General features: G+C 50.9%; 1 protein-coding gene across 1 annotated transcript in view; it reads right to left on the minus strand.

Moving 5' to 3' along the window:
* The window catches only part of RNF213 (ring finger protein 213), a 45,843-nt gene that overhangs the window by 20,545 nt on the left and 1,556 nt on the right, over positions 1–23,742 (minus strand). The window contains exons 2-28 of the mRNA XM_021534191.2: positions 22,096–22,403; positions 21,061–21,654; positions 19,364–19,545; positions 18,602–18,760; positions 18,165–18,358; positions 17,700–17,971; positions 16,848–17,107; positions 16,042–16,230; positions 15,407–15,605; positions 14,702–14,760; positions 14,312–14,465; positions 13,683–13,829; positions 13,039–13,137; positions 12,210–12,332; positions 11,646–11,826; positions 10,936–11,109; positions 10,516–10,674; positions 9,612–10,231; positions 9,161–9,326; positions 8,400–8,617; positions 7,732–7,872; positions 7,450–7,611; positions 5,872–7,012; positions 5,203–5,396; positions 4,703–4,855; positions 454–4,035; positions 115–251 (exon numbers count right to left, since the gene is read on the minus strand). Coding sequence (XP_021389866.2) covers positions 115–251; positions 454–4,035; positions 4,703–4,855; positions 5,203–5,396; positions 5,872–7,012; positions 7,450–7,611; positions 7,732–7,872; positions 8,400–8,617; positions 9,161–9,326; positions 9,612–10,231; positions 10,516–10,674; positions 10,936–11,109; positions 11,646–11,826; positions 12,210–12,332; positions 13,039–13,137; positions 13,683–13,829; positions 14,312–14,465; positions 14,702–14,760; positions 15,407–15,605; positions 16,042–16,230; positions 16,848–17,107; positions 17,700–17,971; positions 18,165–18,358; positions 18,602–18,760; positions 19,364–19,545; positions 21,061–21,654; positions 22,096–22,287 — 9,851 coding nt within the window. The 5' untranslated portion in view covers positions 22,288–22,403. The remainder of the gene's footprint in view (positions 1–114; positions 252–453; positions 4,036–4,702; positions 4,856–5,202; positions 5,397–5,871; positions 7,013–7,449; positions 7,612–7,731; positions 7,873–8,399; positions 8,618–9,160; positions 9,327–9,611; positions 10,232–10,515; positions 10,675–10,935; positions 11,110–11,645; positions 11,827–12,209; positions 12,333–13,038; positions 13,138–13,682; positions 13,830–14,311; positions 14,466–14,701; positions 14,761–15,406; positions 15,606–16,041; positions 16,231–16,847; positions 17,108–17,699; positions 17,972–18,164; positions 18,359–18,601; positions 18,761–19,363; positions 19,546–21,060; positions 21,655–22,095; positions 22,404–23,742) is intronic.

Here is a 23,742-nt window from a genome sequence, read left to right on the forward strand (position 1 = left end):
GCACAGCCAGCCCAGCCTCCCTTTTCCATATGTGCTACTCCAAATGCTCTGCCCACGCACCTTCCCCACAGCTGACAGCCCATTTCAAGCAGGAAAACACCAGCCCAGACTCACCGGATGCCCTTCAGGAAGGAGTACTCTGTGTCAAACTGCTGCAGGAACAGGATCTGGGGCCTCTGGGCCTTGCCCTGCACCTCCCTCTCCAGGCAGGCAGCATCGGCACTGGTGAGCAGCCGTGAGAAGGTGGTGACCTGGAGAGAGGGGCAGCAATGCAGCACCTGTGCTCGCAGGGCTGCCAGCCTGCTGTGGAGCTGCACTGCACCCCAAAACCAAGGTTTATTTGCCACCAGCTCTGCCCACCCGGCGCTGTGGCGCACGCAGGCGGTGCCATGCTGCAGGCCTGGCACGCGGAGCTGAGCGGGCTCAGGAGGGCTGGCAGCACCCCATACTCACCTCGGTGAAGGCGGTCTGGGGCCCGGCCGCCGCACGCACATGGGCGCCGAGGAAATCGGCAAAGGACGTGTGCTGCTGCTGCCTGAAGTAGGTCTGGGCCAGGGAGTGCGCCATGAACACCCCCGCGGAGTTGCAGAGGCGGATGACGGCGTCGGGGGTGGCACAGTTGAGCAGGGCCAGCCGTGCCTGCTCGGTGACGCGGGGCAGGAGCTCGGCGGCGGCGCAGGCCGGGCGCAGGCGCTGCGTGCCCTGCAGCACCAGCGAGGCGCAGGTGTTGTCGTGGTAGCCCACGAACACGTCTGCAGGGTGGTACTGCTGCTGGCTGATGAAGTGCTCCTCTGTGTTGACCGCCGTGAACTCCTGCACCCATTGCTCCAGCTCCTGCACAGCCTCCCTCTGGCTCTTGTCCAGCATGGTGCTGATGTCCAGGTAGTGCTTCTCCAGCCGGTTGATCAGTGGGATGGGGAAGTGCTTGTACACCACCTCCTTCTCCTCGATGACGATCAGGCGGAACTTAGGGTGCACCCGGCACTTCACCCGGTGCGTGCCCAGCCCCAAATCCACATACTTCTGCCCAGCCAGGTACACGTAATACTGGTTGAGGGCATCGTAGAGGCTCTCGTAGAGGTTCTGCAAGTTGAGGAGCACAACCATCTGGCCAGTCTCCATGCAGACCTTCACTCGGTTGATGTTCCTGCATATCTGGGTGTATTCTTGGTCCTTAGGAAAACTGGAGCCAAAGATGATTTCTGGCTGCTGTCGAGCAGTGAAAAAAGCCTGCTGGAGGATCTGCAGTGCAGCATAGTTCTCAGTCAACACAAGCAGGTACCTGCAATCCCCATCCTCAGCACTGCTATAAATGTTCTGTCTGATCAGCTCTATCCTACTGATATCATGAGCACGTATCTCCCCTTTTTCTAGCAATTTGGAAGTGAATATTTCCAAGGCATTGACATCATCTTTGCCACCAAAGTTACGAAGAATCACTGCGGCGATGTCCTGAGGCGTGGGCTCGCTTTTGGAGCTCTTAGCTAAGGCAAAAAACATCTTTATGAGGCTGTAGTAGTCACGCAGACCAAAGAACTCCCTGTCTTGGGCCTTGCAAATGTTTTCATATGCAACTGCAAAGTGATGGAAATACTGCTCGACCTTCTGCAGAGCCCCACGTGCCGAGCAGCAAATGCCCTTTGCGCTCTCGATGAGCTCCTCTCTGCTGGGATCCCCACGAGACACAAAGATGCCTCGATTCATCTTTGCAGGGTCCAAAGCCCAGTTGGAAATCCCAATGAAGCCAACCTTTTTGTGAGGAAGAGGGACATCATCTATGCAGCCATCCTCCAAAAGTGGATGCAAAGTCTTCAAGGGCATTTTGGGAGAGTCTTCTGCCAGCCCAATCTCATCCAAAACCACCACTGATACATACTCCTCCAAGTTCTTCCCTTCCTGGAATCGAGCACAGTGTTTGAAAGTGCCTATGATTCCCTCTGGAGTGGAGAGGGGGCTGCACTGAAAAGACACGAGATGGATCTGCTTCAGGTCCTTGAACAGATCGGAGTGAGCTGCTTGGCCCTGCATAGCATCGGCCACAATGGTTTTTGCCAGGGATTTGGAGCTCCCAGGCTTCCCGACCAGAAAAAGAGGGATTTTCAGCTCAATACAGATGACCATCATGAAGACATTTTCCTTCAAGGCCAAGTTCCTTGCTATGGTATCCCGGAGTGGCACCCCACTCAGGAATAAGTCCTGCATCAGGGTGATTTCTTCCAAAATCTTTTTCTGGGTATCGTAAGGCTTTGGGAGGACCTGGCTGATGGCAGTTCTATATGGCTCCTTCCTTTCCAGGGACGCATGGTAGCAGACCCCGACTGCCAGCACCAAAGACCAGATGACACCGTTTCTGTCACTGCTGCCCTTGGGAGCTTTCTTCTCAGCAAGGTACTTCTCCAGCTCCCTCAGCAGCAACTGGCTGTGCCTGTAAAACCACTTGAACACCTCCATGCAGCGCTCCACGTCCCGCAGGCTGACAAAGCTGCACTCGTCGTCCCTCTGCCTCATGTACTGCTGGGAGGCAAAGAGCACCTCTGTGACCGTCTTCACCTCGTCCCCAGCCATGGGCAGCTGCTCCGCCACGCGCTGCACGATCTGCTGGATGTACATCTTCTCCATGCAGTCGTTGAGCTGCCCGAAGTCCCACACCAGTGGGATCATGCTGGGCGGCAGCGCGTGCACCCGGTACACGAGCTGTCTCAGCGGGATGGACCCCAGCTTCTCCTGGGTGTCGTCGGCTTTGACCCGGTAGCCCAGCCCAGCCAGCTCCAGGCGTTGGATCATCCTGTCCGTGTGCTTCCGGTAGGGATTGCAGGCTGCAATGATTCGCAGGCCAGAGCCAGAGGCCAAAGGCCTCCCCTGCACCGTGCGGTCACACAGAACCTCCTTAATGCTGCTCACAGCCTCTGTCGTGTTGGCTTCATCGAAAAAGAGGATGGTGTCCAACCCATACTGCTCCTTGTTGGATTTAGCCAGGGCTTCTGCTTCTCTGATCCTGGCATAGATCATCTCTGCAGTGGTACCTCCATGAACCTTGACAAGCTTCATGTTCTCCACCTCTAACAATTTTCTGCGTAACTGGCACAGGAACTTCACCAGCCTGGTTTTCCCACAGCCTGTTTCTCCCATGATGACCACCGGGATGTCGCAGCGGAACCTCATCTCGATGGCCAAGATTTTCAGCATGTTGTCTGTGGTGAGCTCGTACGTCTCGTCGGGGTCAAACACGAAGGGGAGCCCCAGCACCATGCAGAGCCTCTCGAGCTTCTCCTCGCGGTGCAGCTGATCGAAGGGCACATTGAAGGGAACCCTCTGCATTAACAAGCCCTGGAACAGCTGGGCAGTCATGATGTCCTTCTTGATGACATTCCCGTTCAGAGGATTGATGGCATCAATGCGATTCCCGGTCTGCTGGAAGTGGAAACCAATGAATGTCATGGACACACGATCCTCATTGAAAAACAGGTAGGGATGAGGCTCTGCCTCCCACTTCTTCCTGATGCGGAAAGGAAGCAGATCTTCCTCCGCGACATTCTCCAGGTGGGAGGATTGTCTTCCTGAACTCTGGTCAGAAATGCTCAGGGAGGGCGTTGCAAAATCCCGTGCCATTAAAATCATGAATCCAACCACAAAGTTCTTGAAACCATTCAAAGTGTCCTGGACAAAGTCAGGGTTGCAAAAGACAGAAGCCTCGCAGTCTCTCAGCTGAATGTTGAGGAACCAGGTGAAGTTGCGGAGCTCTGCCCAGGAAGGATCCATGACCCCGCAGTGCAGGAGGAAGAGCTGCAGACATTCTGCAGGGCTGCCTTCCACCGAGAGTGCCTCGTACCAGAACGTGTCCAGGTCACAGCCCTGGTCAAACCTCTTCAGGTACTGGAAGGGTCTCTGGAAAGCCTCACTGCAAAATTCCTCCTTGTCCATTCCCACATCCCCAGAATGGTTCCCAAGTGTCTCCATTTCTAGCACTTCTTTGGGAGACTTGCAGGTTATTTTAGGGAACACATCCAAGAAGTGATACTTCTGGCTCACTGACTTCTGGAGAAGATAAAAAGAAAATAAAAGGTGATCACAGAGCTGTAGCCACACACTTCATCAGCTTAGTTCATCTGTTCTTAACAGTCTCTTTGCCTAAAACCACAGACCGAGGAACAGGAGCCAGCTTTTTCCCCATGCATCCCTTCTTCCACCTAAAGTGCACCAAGCAATCCTATTCCCTCCTACATTTTCCTTCCAGGAAAATGAGCCAGGCATCACCTCCAGCCCCTTTCTCAGGGCTACTTCAAAGAAAACTAAGCCCAAGAATGCTAGTATTTATTCCAGTCACTTCTATATTCTGTTCTTACAGCTGCATATAAATATTCCTCTACTTTCAAACATGCAAATTAACATGAGGGAGATTAGATTTTGCATTTTTATGTGTCCTATAAACGTTACAGTGGGGGCAGTGAGGCTTAGATTAACATGCCTTCAGAAATCACCAACCCAAGGAAATTAGACAGGCCTAATTTGCTGTCTGGTGTTAGCGTCACCTTATACAACACCAGGGACACCAGTTTGTTATGGGATACAGCACACCCCCAACGAAACAGGGAAATCCTGTGCTGTGTTTACATTTACAGTCTCTACAGCTCACCACAGCTACATACAAACATGCGCAAAGTGACTGAGAAATTCCCAGAAAAGGAGCATTGCTGGCACGTACAGGTCTGGCTGCTTTCTTTGGCACTGGGGACACCTCCAGGATTTCAATGATGTACAGATGACTCTTCTGCCGTAGCCACATATTGCCATTATTATCTGTCAGGTACTGCAAAACCAGCAGCTTGAAGAGAAACTCTGGAATTCCACGCTGCACCTATCACAAGGAGAGATACCAAGGCACTTCCTCTTTATTTACCCATCACAACTACACAGAACAGTTGAGGGTGGGAAGGCTCTCTGCTCAAAGCAGGCCCAGCTAGAACAGGCTGCCCAGGGCCACATTCAGTCAGGTTTTTAATGTCTCCAAGGTGGAGACTCTACAGCTTTTCTGGGCAACTGCTCCAGAGTTGAATCACCTTGATGGCATTTTTGTTGCTTACACAATAATGAGAGAACACACGCTAGGGAAATTGAGAAACAAGAGCTTTAAAGAAAACTCCTGCAGGGATCCATGCAGGACCTGTAGGACAAGGCAGCTGTGGGAGGGAGGGATGTACTCACTGAGGAGGTGATATCAAAATGGAATATCATGGGCTTTGTTTGGTGTTCTCTCTTTAGAAAAGGCAGGAGAGATTTTAGCACTTTATCTTCATCCACTTGTGGTTCAATCAGTCTGATGGTTTTCAGAAGTTCTGTGCAGTCAGGCTGCTCTTCTTGCAGTCTCTCATGCAGCCTCTTCACATACAGAGATTTCCCTGTTATTAAAAACACCACAAGAATTAAAGCCATCAATATCAGATATATCACATTAATAATAGGCATTAATAATAGACCGTAATAGACAAAAGGAAATAAAATGCTTAAGTACCCCATGCCCTAAAATATCTGGATCTTCCTAAAAGGCATTCCAGAAGAAAGTCTAAATCTGGTTTGAGGAGCTGGAGCCTGGAATCCAACACATTGCTCTTGTTATCCATATGGTTTAGTTTCCTTCCTCTGTCTGAGAGAAGCTTTACTCTCCATTAGGACTTGAATCTATTCTATTTTGTGCTTATTTCTAAAGTCAAACCAGGGCACATGGTGACTTTGAGCTTTCACCTCCCTGCACTGACCAGTTGGAATTGCTCTTTTTGACCAAGACACTTAAATCTTGGACACAAAACCTGGCAAGGTGAACCCCACCCTGCATTTGAGCTCACAACAGAGCCCACTCTGCACATGCCATCTTACCCATGCCAGCTCTTTTGGAGGACACAATCCCAACACACATGTGCTCCTTGAACACGGCCGCAGCCGAGCTGGAGGGCTGAGCCACACGGAAGTGGCGCTGCAGGTACTGCTGGATCTCTGCCCGTGACCTCTGGGGAATCATGTGCACCTTGCAGTGGCTGAAGGCAGAGGGCAGGTAGCTGTTCTCCCGCTCGCAGTTGCACAGGATGATGAGCCTGTAGGAGCCGTTGTAGCACTGTAGGTGCTGGAACAGCTCCTCTGCCCTGCGGCTGACGTCGTAGCTCAGCTCATCCGCATAGAGCATGGTGTAAATCTTGCCCCCACCCTGGCAGGGAATGAGGCACCTGCGCAGGAACAGCCCCACCTGCTCTGCGCTGGTCTGGGGCGTGCACAGCAGCACCTCATCAAAGGTGGGAAGGGGCTGCTCAGGGCTGTTCATGTAAATGGCCAGGGCAGAGCTGAGCACCTCTGAGCGAGGGCACATGATGAGGTTGGGCTGACCCACACAGAGCAGGTCCTGAGGGAAGTCTCTGGTGACACATTCCGTGCCACTGCTGGCCAGGTTCTTCAGCCACATGCCCAGTGTATCCATGTCCAGGCAGTTGGGGAGGAAAGAGCCCATGTTGCTCATGTAGCACTCCCAGATGCGCTCCAGCCGGGCGCTCAGGTCCCTCTCCCCATCCAGCAGCACTTGGAAGTCAGAAACAGCCTGGCCTGAGCTGGGAGGCCCCTGGCTTCCGAGGGCTGCGAGGACATCCTGCTCGGTGCAGCGGGGGTTGAGGAAGGAGAGCATCATGAGGGCAGCCTGGCTGGGGCTGCCCCGGCCCAGCTCTGAGCACAGGTACACCAACTGCTCCGCGCTGTAGTAGTTCAGGTAGAAATGCTCACATCGCTTGGCATTCATGAAGCTTTTCCAGCTTTCCAGGAAACTTTCCATGGTCTTGCAGAGGGCTGGGAGCACGGCTGCCATATCCCCTTGCCCGTCCAGCACTGGGATGGGGCCCAGGGAGAAGTCTATAAAAACACAGGATTCTCTGTGGGGTGAACAATACACCTGGGCAAGCCAGGAGCGGAAAAGCATGTTCCCAGCTGAGTAAAGGTCTATAAAGGCCTGGGCAAGTCTCTGGACATTGGAAAAGACCTGTGTGAGGACAGAGGAGAGAGAAACAAGCTAATTTACAAGTTTCAGCCATGAAACCACTGGAAAGACATTCAATGAAGAGAAAGTCTTTGGTCCCAAGGTGTGTCAGGCCTTGTACAGCAACCACAGACTCTCTGTGACTTTTTTACAGCAGCATCCCCAGGAAACCAGTAAGGAACTCCCAGCTTGCTACAAAAGCACAGTGATGCTGCCAGCCAGGACAATCCCCAGTGCAGCCAGCAGATAAGGCCACCAGTTCACTGTTCTGTCTCCAGCTTAGCTCCACCTTAGCAAAGAACCAAAGGCAGGAACGCTCATGTGCCTGTGATCACCATCCCCAGCAACTCCACTGTCAACCACAGCCTTAAAAGCTTATACTTAAGGGAAAATCCAGCCCTGGCTCCAGCACCAGTAACTCCCCGGGTTTGAAATCTGACCTCGGAGAACCTCTCCACCTCCAGGCCTTGCTCTCCCTTGGCCGACATGAGCATCAGCTTGTTCTGCAGCTCACGGAGCTCTGCCAGCGAGTACTTCCAGGAGGCCTCAGTGTCCCCCGAGCTCCCCAGGAGGGTGAAACGCAGGACGCTGTCCAAGGAGACCTGCCAGAGCATGAATTGTCAGCGTGGCTGGGGCTGAGGCTCTGCCCAAGGCCAGGGGAGCGCTGGGGCAGCAGCCCCCAGGCAGGAGGGGCAGTGGGAGCTGAGTGATCTCAGCCTCACCTTCTGGCCATCAGCTGGTGCCCTCAGCACGTAGACCCCTCTGCTGTTGATGGCAGCTGCCAGGGACAGTGAGGACAGCTCCACGGAGCCATGGCTTTCCTTCACTGTCTTCAGCCACTCCAGCTGCTGAGCCGAGGCACGCTATGGGGAGAGGAGACACAGCACTGCCCCGACTGCTCTGGAATCTGGGATGTCTGCTTACACCTGACCAGGACAAACAGCTAGCACAAGAGTTTCATGATGAAGGAAGAAAGATGGCTTCAGTTTGCTTTTTCTGCACAGCTCTTCCTTACCCACTCCATGGGAGGCTGAACAAAGCCCACAGTGTTCCAACACCTCTTGCTACAGAAGCAAGCCCTGCTACAACAGGGTAAGAATTCCCAGGTATTTGCCTCCCCTCTTTCCCACCATCAAACCTGCACAAGACAAGCTGCACCACATCACACTGAAAAGCCTCACAGCACCCTGGAGAAACCTGTGCTACACCAGCTACAGCTGCTGCAGTGAATTTTTGTGGCACAGGAACATCAGTTGTTTTTCCTCCAATAACAACAGCAGCAGTGATGTCCCCACACAGGTACCATTTGCCCAGTGCAGCCCAACTTCCAACCACTACTGGTAGGCAGAAATGCAGGAGGATGCAGAGGCCCTGCTCCAGCAGAACTCACCAGTTTCTGGGGGAGGGCCTCATCGCTGTCCAGGGCTCGCCACAGCTTCTGCAAGCAGCGCATGAAGTCCTCGAAGCCCGAGTCCTGGCGGAGCTCGTAGAGCAGGGAGGAGTAGCCGTGCACAGTGCCATGGAAACAGGCCACACGGTCCACGTCCATGTCGTTCTCCCCCGCCGAGATGGAAGCCAGGTCAACAAACACCTTCAGCTCATTTATGTCTGAAACGAGGCAACACAGGAGCGAGCAACGTGTGAGTAGGTTTGGACACCACCCCTCATCACCATCCTCTGCAGGAAATGCAGGAAGAATGCTTTGAACAGCAGCTCCTGTGTAACTGCCCTCTCCCCATCAGCTTTCCCAGGCCATTCATCCATCCACAGATCCCCAGCCAGGATGGGAGCAGTGTCTGGGAGGTGTGTGCAGGTGTGTCTGTGCAGGTCAGACAGCTCAGCTGACAGACACACAACTCCATCCCCTGAAACAACAGGTCTGAACTGAGCAGCAGCAGCTGCTGAAGCCCTCCAGGCCCAGCCCAGCTCCCAGCAGGGTGGTCACTATGTGCTGCACCAACCCACAGTGCATGGGCATATTTAAAGGACCCTCATAGCATGTTCCACACCAAAGCCCACCAGAGATGTAACTCAACATCAGAAGCTGCCAAGGTACAAAGCAGATGCGTCAGGGATTCAGTGTTCCTTCTGCCCCCACACAAGCTGCCATCCCTTCTAGTACTCTCTAATTCCTGGATGAGCAGCACACACCTTTCAGTGCTTCTCTAACCCAGCAGACAAACTCCTTCTGCTGGGCCAGCTCTTTCAGACAGCCACGGCGGGGCACAGTGATTCCCTGCAGCAGCTTCTTGGCTTGCATGAGCTCAGGGCTGATGGAATCCAGCTTCTGGGTCTTGTAGGATTCAAGCTTTTCTGTCTGGAAAACAAGTGGTGCAAACACACACTGAGTCTGGAACTGGGAAATGTCACTGGTTCTGAAGCAGGGAGAGGAAAGCCCTCGGCAAAGCCACACCCCGACAGAGCAGTATCATCATCTCCCTTTAAGGAGTGACTATACAAAAGCACTTGGAACGTCTGATTTTTACCTCCAATAAGCATTTTGGGACAAGGAATGGCTCTTGACAGACTGAGACCGACTTGTGGGAAGGTTCAAATTTAGACAACACCTTGACAATACAGAAATAAAATCAGGGATACTTACTATATGCAACAAGTTTTCCAGGATACTGAAGTCACCAGAGAGGCCTAAACTCTCTTTGACATGGGCAATGATCTTGGCAGCTTCAAAAGTTAAATGCATTTCATGGTATTGCTGGATCTGCTGGACTCTCTGGTCAACCCAGCCTCTGTGTTCTGCCGGTTGAAGCCCACAGATGGTGTTCAGCTCTGCTCTGAGATCTTCTGGATGATTTGTGAATTCCTGGAAAATTCTATCCACTGCAGAAAGTGTGAGACTTCCTGATCTGAGATCATCATACAGCATTGCATAGCTGTCAAAGCAAGGGCGGATCATGCTGTTCAAAGCATCATCAAGGTCCAGCTCAGGAGTAATCTCCTCCTCATTGTCCTCCTCATCATCCTCCTCATCCTCCTCTGGACTGTCACGCACATACTCTGCTCTTGCCTTCTGTGCTGCTTCCTCCCAGAACTGCTGGAAGATCAGGCTGTCCTTAAAAGAGTGCATTCTGTGGACAAACTCCTTCATCTCTGGGCTCAGGCTGTAGAAAGCCTGCAGGGGTCTCATTCCCACCCCTACAACTTGATTCAGTCTTTTTAAGCGAAGATCTTTTGAGTGCTGAAATTCCACTTCACCTAGATTCACTGTAAACCAGAGACAGGTCAGAGGGAGATCAGGTGACGCAGCTTGACTCCAGCTCACTTCATCCCATCCCCCAAGCCACAAAATGCTACCAGGCAGGTGGACCCCTCCAAGTGTCATTTGATGCACAAGCACTCACTTGATTCCCCAGTGCTCCTGTTTTACTTTCCCCGCCCCCCCCTCACCCTCACTTTGGGGCTTAGAATCAAACCACAGCCAAGAGATTTTGAAGGAAAACGCTGTTTTCTGGAGTTGCGACTTTCAGACTGCTCCCCCAGAACTGTACCTCTCACAGACTTCTGCACCTTCCTGCACATGCTCAGGAAGGTTCCTATTGCTTTTTCCTCTCTTCTGAGCTGTGTGACTTCTTCAAGCCTCAATTCCAGCAGTTCTTTCAAGCTTCTCTGGAGCAGTTCCTTTTCCTCACTTGGTCGTTGCTGGCGCTCTGAAAGAAAACTCACCTGTAGTCACAAAGCAGGCACTTCCCACACCTTGCACCCCAAGTCAGGTTGGGAACTGCAGAGTCACAAACCCTGCAGTGACAACACAAACTGGAGCTGGGAGCTCCCTGCCCAGGCCACAGGGCAGCACTCCAAATTGCTGCAGCCCTTCCTGAGCATTCCTAGCCCCTGCAGCCCCTCCTGAGCAGGCCAGCATCACCAGTGATGCCCTAAGCCAACCATGCCCCTTTGAACCTATCTCTTACTTGTCTGCCAAATGCAGAGGAACTGTTCCTTGTGCTGGAAAACCTCCTCCAGGTGTTTCACGAGGATGCAGCCGCTGTAGATGTCATCGGTGACACTCGTAAGCACAGAGTCTGCTATGGCCATGACATCCTTTGCTTCATCTGAAAGCTTGTCCAGAAGGTTTCTGTTTGCTCCTGTTCCACACACAAAGTAGGTCACGTTTCCCGAAAAACAGGCAGGATCAGGAACCTTTCCTGCCATGGCACAGAGTCCTTCCATTTCCTATTGAATCCCTACCCAAGAGCCTGAGGACTCACACCACCCTCTGATCCCTCATGTCTTTTTGAGCAAAGCCAGGATATCTCACGACAGCAATGTGGAAACTTTCCATGGAGAGCCTGGACCTAAACCCTGTGGGGCAAACAAAAGCCATTTGAATCCATTCACTTGGCCAACTCTTTGGCATTTTTGTGTGCCAATAACTTGTGAGAACTTCTCAAAGAAAGAAGTTATGGTCCACAAATCCTGAGGAAGCTGCAGTGGATGAGCAGAGGAAGAGTGGCTCCCTCTTCCTTGGCCTTCCCTCTCCAAACCCAAGCTGAATAGTTCAAGCTTTGAGATAGGGACTAAAACAAGAGCAGGACAATTTCTCTCTGCTCCTCTGTGCAGTGACAGCAGCGAGGTAGAGAAAAGCTTCTCAAGGTCTCCTAAAACCCAACTACAGACCCACCGTTAAAGCTGAAGATATGTTTGATGTCAGGCCACGTGAGCAGGTGGTGCAGAATTGTATCAAAATCCTCCTCAGACTGCCCAGCCCCGACTGGCCAGGACTTCACTATGACAGCAGATACGAGCTGGCTGAACTGGCCCATGTTGTAGGCAGAGATCTGCTCCAGGAGATTGCTCTGCATCTGCCAGGGTACACAGAGAGGGCAGGGGTGGGTCAGACTCTGAGGTCCCACCATGGCTGTGCCTCAGAACTGGCACTGATGCCAAGGAGTCACCTGCAGTGCTGAGGTATATTCCAAACCAGCCCTGTGACACAACTGACACCAGAGCTCATGCTGGAAACACATTACAAATATTCCTCATGGAGCTCATTTCCTGATTTCTTGTTGATATTTTTTTGTTGCTGGTTTAAAAATAACAAACAATCCACAGCAACTCAAGCAATATCTACCTTCCCCTTCCATCACAAGGCACATCCCTGTGCAACAGAATTGCTGTGGAATTCCACTTTTCTTTCTCCTCCCTTCCCTACTTTTCCCTTTCCCTACCAGGGCACACACATTACCTGGCAAGCTGCAGGTACAGCCTCTGTGGCACAGTTCTGGAAGCACCAGCTGATGGAGGACTCCATCTGTGTGATCTGGGGGTGCTGACAACAGTACACCAAGATTTGGTTCACTGGAGGCTCCTGAAAGCAAAAGGGAGATTTATCATCAACTCAAAGTGTTTCTCCTGGCAGCATGAAGCAGTGTTGCTATCAAGATAATAAAAGAAAACTGAGCATCAGTCCATTTCTGAGGGCCTGGGAGAGAAAGCAAACAAATAAATGCTTGGAAAATATTTAAATTATTTCCATCTAAAGTGTGTGATTATTTAATATCCACCTCTCCAAGCCAAGCTCACAGAAGAAAGTATTTGTTTCCTGATTTCACTATGAAAATCAATGGCTTAAGGAAATGTGTAACTGCTGTAGAAAGGAGATGAGGAGATATACAGGGTCAGTCTGAAAGGGACTGACACATGTGGGTGAGCATTTGGGAGGCTGAGCAGCACCATTTCTGCACAAGGAATAAAAAGAGAAGCATCAACTTGGCTTCTCTGGGCCCTTGGGCATTTACTTTGCACTCACTGGTTCTCAAAACCACGGTGGTGACAATTGCTCTGAATGTGGATGTCCTCTGAAGCACCAGGACCTGCAGCCAGGCCACTGACCAAGATTACAGTGTGGGACATCATCATGGCCAACTGCTGCGCCTCCAGAGCCTGGTTTATAGCAGCAATGGCAATTGTTATGGCCAAAGGCACCATGTTTGCACGTGCTCCTGCTCCAAGCACAGCACAAGTCACTCCATCTGCTCTGGACACCAACCAAGGCTGCCTGGAGTCTCCCCTACCTGCTGGATTCTTTTCTTCAGATCTGCAAGTAAAGTGCTCCTCCACATCTGAGTGAACTGCTCATCTGGAAAGCTGATATTCACAAACTTATTCCAGGCCTGCAGGGGACAAGCAAACCAAGCCAAACCATTGAGTGCTGAGATTTAACAGAGAAGGAAATTAAAAGAACAATGTAGAAGAGATGCCCCACACAACTCAGACAGTCTGAAGTCCTTCCAGATGTTTCCATCCTGAGGAAAAGGGACACTCCCAGAGCTGCAAAAGGCAGCTTTTAAGCCCAAACAGTGTGTAAATGTCTCAGCTGCTGAAGGAGACTTTTGGATGAGCCACTTCCATCCTGCTGCTGGAAACTGTCCCAGGGAGGGCCAGGAGCAGCAGCTCAGATTGGCAGGGCTGCTCTGAGCTTTGCCTGCTGGAAGGCCTGAGGACAACCCAACACCAAGGGACAGCTCCTCACCCCAGCAGTGCCCTTAGGAACAGCCAAGGAAGAGCAGAACGGAGGTGAGCTTCAAACACTGCCCAACCCCACCCCACTCCTTACCCAGCCACAGCTACAGAGCCCAGCAAAGAGCCAGCAGACTCAAGACCCTGGCTAAGCTGCACTAAAGCCCCTTTTTACTGACATTATCAGAAGATGACAAACCCGAAGTTCAGTGAAGAAAGTGAAGGTGACGTGGTCCAGGTGCTCCTTCAGTAATTTCTGTTTTAAAACATTTCTGAACCAGGCTCGAGCTTCCCTCAGAGCTCCACTGAGCAACTTCGGAACTTCCTGCACAGCATCCCCTGGAACCTGCCCCACACAGAGGGGAAGACAACAAAATAAACACAGTTCAAGCAGAACAGCAACAGACGACTGATGTAAATCAGTATTTCTAAAGAGAAGGCCCAAACCAATCCAGAACACACAAAAGCCCAGCAACAGACCCAGCACTGCCTGAATAAAGAGCAAGAGAGGCTGGGAAAGTGCAGTGCTTACAGGCAGGTTGTGCTTATGCTTGTTCCAGGAAGTAAAGACAACAAATATTTAAGAGGAAACAAAACCAGACTTAAAACAAAACTTATCACAGCAAACCTGAGCATCTGACCTTATTCTCAATAAGAACCAAACTCATTAGGTAACTCCACACCTGTCTGAAAGTACTGCAGTCTTACTTAGAGGGTGAAGTTCTTCAAACTGAGACTGGATCTGACCTAAACCCAGTGTGTCCTACCACACTTGTGAAATTTCTGGGTACCTTGCTTGTATCAAGCCAATAGTTCCTTGGTACTCACTGCTGGGGGCTGAAGCTGGGCAACTTTGGCAATCAGGTTGGCAGCAGTGGCAGGGATCAGGAACAACTCCACTGTCCTGGCAGCCTTGCAGAGCCTCTCGTGCAGCCTGAGGCAGCAGGACAAGCAGCACTGCCAAGAAGGAGCCCCCAGAGCTCTGCAGGACAGCAACACAGAGGGAGAGTGAATTTTCTGCTCTGAGGAAAGATTAAAAACAAAGTAAAAACCCCACCAAATTCAACATAGTGCAGCAGCTGCCTCCCTCAGTTGGATTTAAAAAAAGGGATAGAACTCCAGGATTCTTTTCTCCACAGAGATTTCAAGGCACACAAGCACAACGCCAGCCCTGGTGCAGAGATAGACAATGCTCTCACAGAGGTGCACTGCACTTACCTGGCTGGGGGCTCATCCAAAGCACACAGCACTGTGTTTAGAATCTCCTCTACCTGAGACTGGAAAGACAAAATAAATGAAACTGTAGAAGAAATTTTACAGACAAATTTCTGATTAGCTGAAAAGAGTGAACTCACTATTCTTTTGCATCTTCTCCAACATTTTTATAAATAAACTGTAAAATAGCAGAACTTGTTTACTGGATGTCAGAGCCAATACCTGGGCAGCTTTTATATGCAGAAATCCAACCTGTACTTCTTACAATTTGGGAGTTTCAAGTCTGTTATTAGTTGCAAGGTCCTACTCCTGCTGTCCTCACACCAATACAAGAGTTTTCACAACAGCAGGAAAATCTCCCAAACCAGCAGCCCCTTGCCCACCCCTGCAAAAAACCAGTTTCATGTCTGAGGAGGTCAGGAATGAAATATCTACCATCACTAACCAAGAGTGAATCCAGCTAAGAACACCCTCCCCTCATCAATGCCAATACCACCTTTTGCTGCAGAATACACCTCCAACTCTCCCCCTGAGGAGTCTCTGACTTCAGAGAAACTATTTTTGCTCTTAGGTAGGTTTGAAGCTCTTTGTGCTGTGACCTGCTGCCAGCCCCAGTCCCCTCAGTGTTGGTCAGTTCTGCCAAAGGGCACACAGGAGCCCAGGTGGAGTCTTCATCCCAGAGCTGGGTAAAGCTGCCAGGAGACAAACCTCAGAGATTTTCCTCGAGAGGTCAACGTCCTCCAACCTGTACAAAACACCTTGGAGAGTAACTAACAGGTCGCTGGAGAAGTCTCTTATGAACTCAGCCAGGCTCCCCAGGGGCAGCACGCAGAGCCAGGACTTGACCAGAGTCACATCAAATTCCATCAAGTATTTCTTTTCTCTCATCCGTTCCAGCAGGGTCCTTCTGGAGGAGAGACAAAACAAAATCTTCAGGATTCCAAGGAAAAAAAGCCATGAGCTTGTGCAGCCCACAGAGGAGTCTCCTCCTCATGAGGATCAGTGGGAGTCCCCAGGGCCTAGGGGTGACACAGCAGAACCAAACCACTGAGCACAAGCACTCAGAGAAAATAAAACTTCAGGTCTTGCTCAGACTCTACACAACACAAGCAGCTTTAGCTCCCACCTGCTCCCTGGCTGGCAGAACTGGGAGTTTGTGTTTGGGGGGTCACACCATACCCAGCTGGGCTACACTCAGTGACCTCTGAGCCACCAGTGTGGCTGTGCCCAAATACCCCAAACATCCTCCCTCAACATGCTACATTTCATACTCTTTAAAAGCAAGGGAGGGGAAAAACCAAAAAATGAGATGAGGAGGGCACAGGGACCTCTGGAAAACTCACGCATTCCACTTCTTCCTGGTTTCAGCAAATGGAAGCCCTTCCAGCCCTGCCCAGACATCCTCCTCCACCAGCCCGTGTTCCTGCTGCAGGGGAGCAGCAAAGGAATGCAGAAGGGGAAGGATCCACACCCACTGGTCTACATCACGTTCAATGCACCTCTGGCACAAGTTTGTCAGGTCGACCTTCAAGCTAAATAAAAAAAGAAAACAAAACAAACACTGAGTGAAAGAACAGCTTTATGCTGGCCTTGAAAAAACTCCAGGGGTGTGGGAGGCTACGTTTCAATCTCCTTATGTGCATTCAATTAACCTCTGGTCATTATTTTAACTCCATCTACTCTTCATTGCAAAGGGTACCTGTCCAGGTTTAAGGCCCAGAGCTGCAATGTTACTGAATCTCTCTGCACAGACCCTGCTGCTGGAGCACTGGGAAGACCCAATCCTTTATCTACAGTCTCCCCATGAGCCCCCCCAGCCCTGTGACACCCACACAGAGAAGGACTCCAGAAAGAAATGCAATGGCTGCAGCTGTGTGAGTAAAGAACTCCAAATCCAGTGCCAGGTAAGCAGTCAGATTACAATGTGATAAACAGGGACTCCAGGAGAAACCAACCAAAAAGTGTGGAATGATGCACTGCAGCCTTGCCTGGATGTTAGCCCTGCTTCAAGCAGGTGGCTGGAACTGAGACCTCCAAAGATACCTTCAAATGTAATTTTTTCTCTGGTTCTCTGGCAGTACAGAGCTGGATTCCTGTTTTGTCAAAGCAGCACCAGCCTGGTCAGTTAGAAGGTACATAGAGCACTTACTTGGTAACTCCTGCAAAATCCTGTTTGAGGTGATGAATCTCATTCTGTACATCTTGTGGTGATACCCAATCCAAGCACAAGATGCTGCACAGCTCAGCCAGGTCACTTGCAAGTACAAAGAGTGAACAGTTCTCAAGTACCATGAGAATGGTGAGCCCCAGAGCCAGTTTGCTTTGGATGACTCTGTCCTCTGGAGCTGCTTCTGGTGCAAGGAAAGGGAGAGCTATTTTCTTCATGTATTTTAGCAGCAAATCATTCACCTGGGACAAAGAAGAGAAGAAACAAACCAAGCATGGCATTAGTCTTTCTCTTCTGAAACCAATGTCTTCTGCCAGTTCCAGTGAGGCCACAGGACAAGAAGGAGCAGCCTTGACAACCAAAAAAAGCAATGTGGCATTTCTGTCACATTTCCTAATTATGTCAAGTAAGAAATTTTGGGTTCCAGAAGCCCTGCTGACATCACTGCTTAGAACAGGATCAGGAGCTTCTCCCAAAAAGCAGGCAGGTTTGGAGCAAGAGATAAGTGCAAAGAAGTTGTTAGTGACAGAACAACTGGCAGCAAAACTTAATGGCTTAGGAAATCAATATCTGGACAAAAACCCACTCAGGTACGAAGTCATCACGTCACAGCCCTACTGCAACCCCCATGGGGTCTCAGAACCACACTGAGGTGCACAGGTTGACTGAAGTCCCCAAGGCAGTCAGTGACAGTCACCCCAGAAGCAATCCCACTGCTTCTGTACGTGAACTTCTACTGGAAAATCAAAATTAACCCAACGAGCTCAACAGCAAAATTAAAGTTTGTGTTCAGTAATGGAATGTTTTCTGTCTCTGTGCAAGAGAAGGGATTACCTGCTCTGTGCTGAAGTTTAGCTCTCTCCACAGCATTGCCTTGCCATCAAACACCCGCTGAGCTACTGCAACATTATGGAACTGTTTCAGCTGCCAGAAGAAATTCCTCAGATTGTCAGGACTCCAGGTTCCAAGAATGCTGAAGATACTTTCTAACATAATATTGGCAGCTATTTTCTTCCCTTCCACCACTTCCTTGTTTTTATCAAAAGTTAAGTATTTTTTAAACTTGGAAGGCTTTGCACACACAATGTCATCGTACTGGTGCCACTCTGGAACAGCAACACAGGGAGAACACAGGAAAACAACCATTGCAATCAGGTGCCTTTTCCCTTCCAGCTGCCTCAGCAATACCTTCAGCAGCCCACTGAGCTCCCAGCTTCAGACAGGGCTGCCTGCCAGGAATGCTGGGCCACAGGACAGCAGGGATCACCCCAAGGTGCAGGTCCAGCCTGCAGAGCTCACCTCCATTGTTGAGAAAGTTCCTGTTTATCAATAAGCAGCGATTCACAGGTTGATTGGATTCTGAACTCTTGTAAATGAACTCGTAGTCCCCCTTCCCACAGGTCACCCAGTACTTGTAAGGAATGTATTGATCCAGGATTTCTCTGCTGAGAGTTACAGCACCTTCAATGAGGTATCCATGTTCTCCCAGATGCCTTGGAAACACAAACACAGCAAAGGCAGGCAAAGGACAGGTTAGCTGATCTACAGACCTCTTTTTCCATGCATTGCTCCATTTTTAAATAGGAATGGTGACTGTTCTTTCACAAGAACATTTTAGAACAGTTTTCTCTACTGTGAAATCTTTGCTGCAACCCCCACCTGTGAGGACAGAGCCACCCCTTGCACAGTTGCTGAGGCCCCAGAGGGACCCCGTTCTCAGAGCAGGGAACACTCACCGGGTGCAGTTCAGCTCACAGATGTTGTCCTTCCAGCTGGTGTAGGAAGGAATGCCCTGAGCCCTGATGAACACTTTATCGGTATCAGGGTTGAGCTTGAAGTCTTTGGATAATATTGCATGGAAATACACTGTAACACCCTCATTTCGCCTCACAGAACTGCAGGAGAGAATTGGAAGAGAAAGAGGAAGGATTCTTTTGGGATTTTTTAATTGCACAAATCACTGTAGAGCTCAAATCAGACTCTAACTACCAGCTGAGTGGTTGCAGGACCCATAAACTCTGGCAGCAGTTCACTCAGACTGATGTTTGAGCCAGCCTAGTGCAAAGCCCAGTGCAAAAAGGAAAAATGGGCTCCTAAAGGCCGCAGGAGATGCTCTGGTCCAGCAGTCACCTGGAATGGCTACACTTTCCACCCCTTCCAGCTCATAGACATTAACCAAAATATCAAAACAGCTCTTCACACTATTCACCTGAAGTGTTGTGTGTGTGAAGCATATGTTGCTCATAAGAGCAAGAAATAAGAGAATAATATTTTTTATCCATCATATGTTCAAGCAAGTTCAACATATCACCCATACTGCAGCCCCCATTCAACACTGGTTCTTTCATGCACAACCACTTCAGCTCAGTTTCAAGGCAATTCCACATGTCCAAGATACGTACTGACCCAATCCCAGCACCTCAGTCTGGAATCCTGAGTCCTCTTCACAGCAACTCCTGTTAGTGAAGAATTATGGGGAGCAGCAGGGCTGTTCTCACCTTTCTTTAATGTTTTCCACAGGCTTCTGGTTCCTTTTTTCCTTTTTGTTCTTGGGGCTGTCTGCTGCAGCCACAGCACCCTCCTTCCTGGCAGCCTCGGCTCCTTGGCTCAGACTTGTCTTCTCACTCACGTTAGGCATTTTCTCACCTGGGGTCTCATTTTTCTCTTTCGTGTTTGCATTCTGCAAGAGGGAGACAACACCCAATCAAACAGGAGACCTGGAAGCCCAGCATCTCCGTGTGGGCGATTGAGAGACGGGACTCCTGGTGCAAGCAAGAAGCCATTTATTGTTTCTACAACTCAGTTTATATACTCCTACAGCCTTAGGTAAAATCTTTCACTGCTAAGCAATAACCACATTATTAATGTTTCTTAGCTCCATTGCTTAACCACAGTCTTGCACCTGCAATCTTGCCTGACCACCTTTAAACAAAGCCAAATTCCTTTCCATTTCCTTCCTCTCGGGGGCCTGGAGGTCGAGCTGACCCCGGGAATGCAGAAGTCCTTGCTTCCCAGCCCGCACAGCCAAAGAAGAAGTCTGAATGTGCAGGGTCAGCTGCTCAAGGTTATTTATTTTCTTATATAGAACATGCTTTCTCAAGGAGCTGCGCTCTGTCTAGCAGGTCAGTCTGTGGCAGACTCCCACTCTCTTGGGGTGGTGTTACCATTTTATACCAAAAACTATATGTGCTATGTTTACAATAATGTGCCAATATCTATCATTTATGTTGGACAGTGTGTCTCTACCTGAAACCAATATAAAAGTGTCACCAGCACAGCAAGACATGGAGGGCAAGAGAAAGTAAAAGGAGATCAGGACACACCCAAATCCCTCCATCTTGTCCCCTTGAACCCCTTATTTTAAACCCCTAAAATTCTACTTTTTCATCCTGTGTGAATTCAACTACCACCCTACTCAAACCCGTGTAGCTTGTAATTCCTCATACAAAGTCAGCAGTTTTTTCCATGGGCTAACATTGAAGCCACAGATGTTTTTGACTTTGTGCCAAGGTCTCTGAGCCCCCTTCCAGGCAGCCAGAGGGATGTCCCGGGTTTCCTCACGTTCCTTACATTTCTGTTTGATGTCCCAGGGCTTCTGGCCCACCAGGGTCAAGATGCCATCATCCAGCAACTGTGCAGCACTTTCTGCTCTACTGCCAATCTACCCCCCAAGACTGGTGCACCACCAGCTTCATCCTCCTGGAAACACTTCAAACACTGATCCCTTGCTGAGGGAAGCTGCTGGCTAAGGAAAACAGCCCATGATGGAAGATGAGCCCAACCCAAACACACTGCCAAGCAGTCAGCTCAGTGAGCCACAGATCCCAGAGGATGGGCATAAAGAAAGTGAAACCACAGCAACTTCCAGCTTACCAGGCCTGTGTGTGAACAGAGCACAGGCACCTGCAAACCACAAAATCCCTTCACGCACGGGGATCCCAGAGCTCTCCAGAGAGCTGGCTGGAGAGACGCCTCCCAGTCCTGGGGGCAACTGAGCAACCCCTCAGTGAGTGCTGGGCTATAACTGTCATCCAGGAGAACAGAACTCAAATTAGAGCCTCTCCATAGTCCTCCCCAATTCATCCCTATATTCCTGGGCTGCTGCTCCTCAGCCTCACTGACAGCATGAATAAGTCACACTGGCAAAGGGAAGCTGTGCCCACTGGAACACTCACCAGAGCTCACTCACACTCACCTTGACAGTGGAATTGGTCCCTTTCTGCTTGGGCGCCTTTCCAGCCTGCAGGCCCTGAGCCCCAGGGGAGGTCTTGGTCTCAGGCTTGCTTTGGGGGACTCCCTTGGCAGGAGGCAGCCCAGAGGGACTCGCTCCCTGCTCTGCTGGCAGCAGCTCCTTGCTGCTGTCCCAGGCCTGGGAACCTGCTGTGGCTGCTGGCCCCTGGCCAGGGGAACCACTGCCCCATTTCACATCACCCCTGGCTGTTCTTCTGTGCTCAGTTGTTCCATCCTCCACCTTGTCCCGTGGGGCTGTGGCACTGGGAGTTGGGGCAGCCCCCCCAGCTGTGCTGCTCTGCTCTGCAGGGCTCAGTCTCTCTGTTTCTGGGCTGCTAGCTTTCTTCCCCGGGTGTGCCAAATTCTTGTTGCCTTCAGGTGTGTCTCCACTGGCATCAGTACGTCCCTGTCCATCAGCACCTGGTTTTGCTCCCTCACCGCTGGGAGGTTGGATTTCTTGAGGAGCAACACTTGTGTCAGTCAACTCTGCTGTTTGAGCTGGTGCTGTGCTTTGAGGAAGCAGAGAGTCCTGTTCCCCAGAGATGGACTTCTTTGCTTTCTATTAAAAAAACAAAGACCACAATTTCTGTTTATTCATTGCCAAAGGGAAACTCTTTATCACCTCATCCATTGCAGCAAGTACAGACATCTTCCTGCTACATGGGGCTAACAGAGAATGATCAGGAAGAGGAGGGACAAGATCAGCCAGTGAAATGCAAATAACTCTTGAGAAGTGTGTAGGTTTAATATTCAAGACTTGCTCAGCAGGAGCACAGAGCAGCACTGCAGTGTCTAAGCTGACTCGTGTAATTTGTGGTTTCGCCCAGCACCGCAGCTCCGCAGGCACAACACGGCGTCAGCAAACACAGCAAGCTTCTCCTGGAGGAAGCCAGGCAGCAGATCCCCGACGTGGACAAAGGGAAGTGGGGGATGCAGCCTGGCCTCCTCACTTCACACAAGAGAGCAACAAGTCACAGCTGCTCCCCAGCAGGACCCTCACCTTTCTCACCAGGGAAGCCACCTCAACAGAGTCTCCAGCTCCACGCTGAGCCGAGGGCTCTGCGTTGCTCTCTGGAGCTGTGACATCCTCCAGCAGTGAGGATCCCTCTTCCTCCTGCCATGTCTCAGCAGAATTGGGAGATCCACCCGCGGTGTCAGGTGTGGTGTCAGGCAGAGCTCTTGCTCTGTCCATCAGCGACTCGGCCTCTGTCTCCTTTGTTTCAGTGGTGGAAGGAGGCCCAGCAACACCTTCTCCCTTCACCTCTTCCTCTGCATCAGGGACTGCAGGGATCTGCACCTCCCTTCTCTCTGAAATCGAGGGAAATAGATCGTTAAACTGGAAACTCACCCCCCAGTGGGGTCGCAGGATGATTTGGGTTGGACGGGACATTAAAGCTCATCTTGCTCCACCTCTGCCACAGGCAGGGACACCTTACACTGAACCAGGTCACTCCAAGTCCCTGGGTGGGGGAAAGAATTAGAAAAAAAGGCAAAACTTGTGGGTTGAGATAAACACAGTTTAATAGGACAGAAAAGGAAAATTATAATAACCATGAAGAACATGGTTATGCAAGTGATGCACAGTGTGCTTGCTCACCACCCTCTGAGCAATGCCCAGCCAGCCCCTGAGCAGTGGCCCTCACCCCTCAGCCAAATCCCTGCAGTGTGTCCTTCAGCACCATGCCCTGTAACATCCCTCTGGGCTCTGGGGCAGCTCTCCTGCCTCTGCCCCCTCCCAGCTCCTCGCTGCCCAGGCAGCCTGGGAGCCTGAGAAGCACTGCTCAGCAGCAGCTGAGCTGTCTGGCTGTTGTCAACAGCAGCCTCCTCCTGAGCCCAAACACAGCTCTGAACCCGCTCCTGGGAACAGCAAACTGTCCCAGCCGAAGTCATGAACACACAGGAGCTGTTTGTTTCTCCCTGTTCAGCCCTCACGAGCCATGCCACCACACTCCCTTACAGCCTCCTGCCCTCTCCAAGGCCCTGCCAGATGCAGAATATTTAAGCATTGATGTAGAGCTCCATCCCTGTCCCTCCTGCAGACACGGATGCAGCAGCAGTGCTGGCAACCAGCTGCCCGTGCCAGTGCCTGGAGGCCAGCATGGCAGTGACAGGACAGCGGCACGTCCCAGGCTGGCACTGTGACCGCTCCCACTCCGCTGAGGGCTTTCCAGGAAGGCAGAGGAAACTCTTTATCTTCACAGCTTTACCCAGTCCTTCAAAAACACGTGGAGGAGCTACAGGCCCAGTCAGGCAGCAGAGCAGATCTCTGCTTTCGGCATGGGTTTCACAGGCTCCTCTACACCGCCTCCACCCCAATTCTGAGAGCAAAAGCTCTGAACCTCAGCTACTTTGGATGTTCTTCCCACAGCATTCCAGAGCTGGAGATCCCAGGTGTGTTTCCCTGCCATGCTGGAGTGCAGAGGGATTTGCTAAGAATTGACCCTGTTGGCACTGCAGCAGCTTGATTCTGATCTAGTGTGCTTTTCTAGGATCACATTCTCCCTGTCAACAAACCAAAAGCCATTCTGGTGGCTTGGGTCATTTGATCTTAAAGAAAAGGATTAGGAAACATTTCTCCAGCATAACCGTGTTGTGTACTTGATTCTGTCTCTGTTCAGCAAGGCAGAATTAGTTGTGTTGTCAAACA

The sequence above is a fragment of the Lonchura striata genome, chromosome 19, assembly GCF_046129695.1.
Source record: "Lonchura striata isolate bLonStr1 chromosome 19, bLonStr1.mat, whole genome shotgun sequence".
Classification (NCBI taxonomy): domain Eukaryota; kingdom Metazoa; phylum Chordata; class Aves; order Passeriformes; family Estrildidae; genus Lonchura; species Lonchura striata.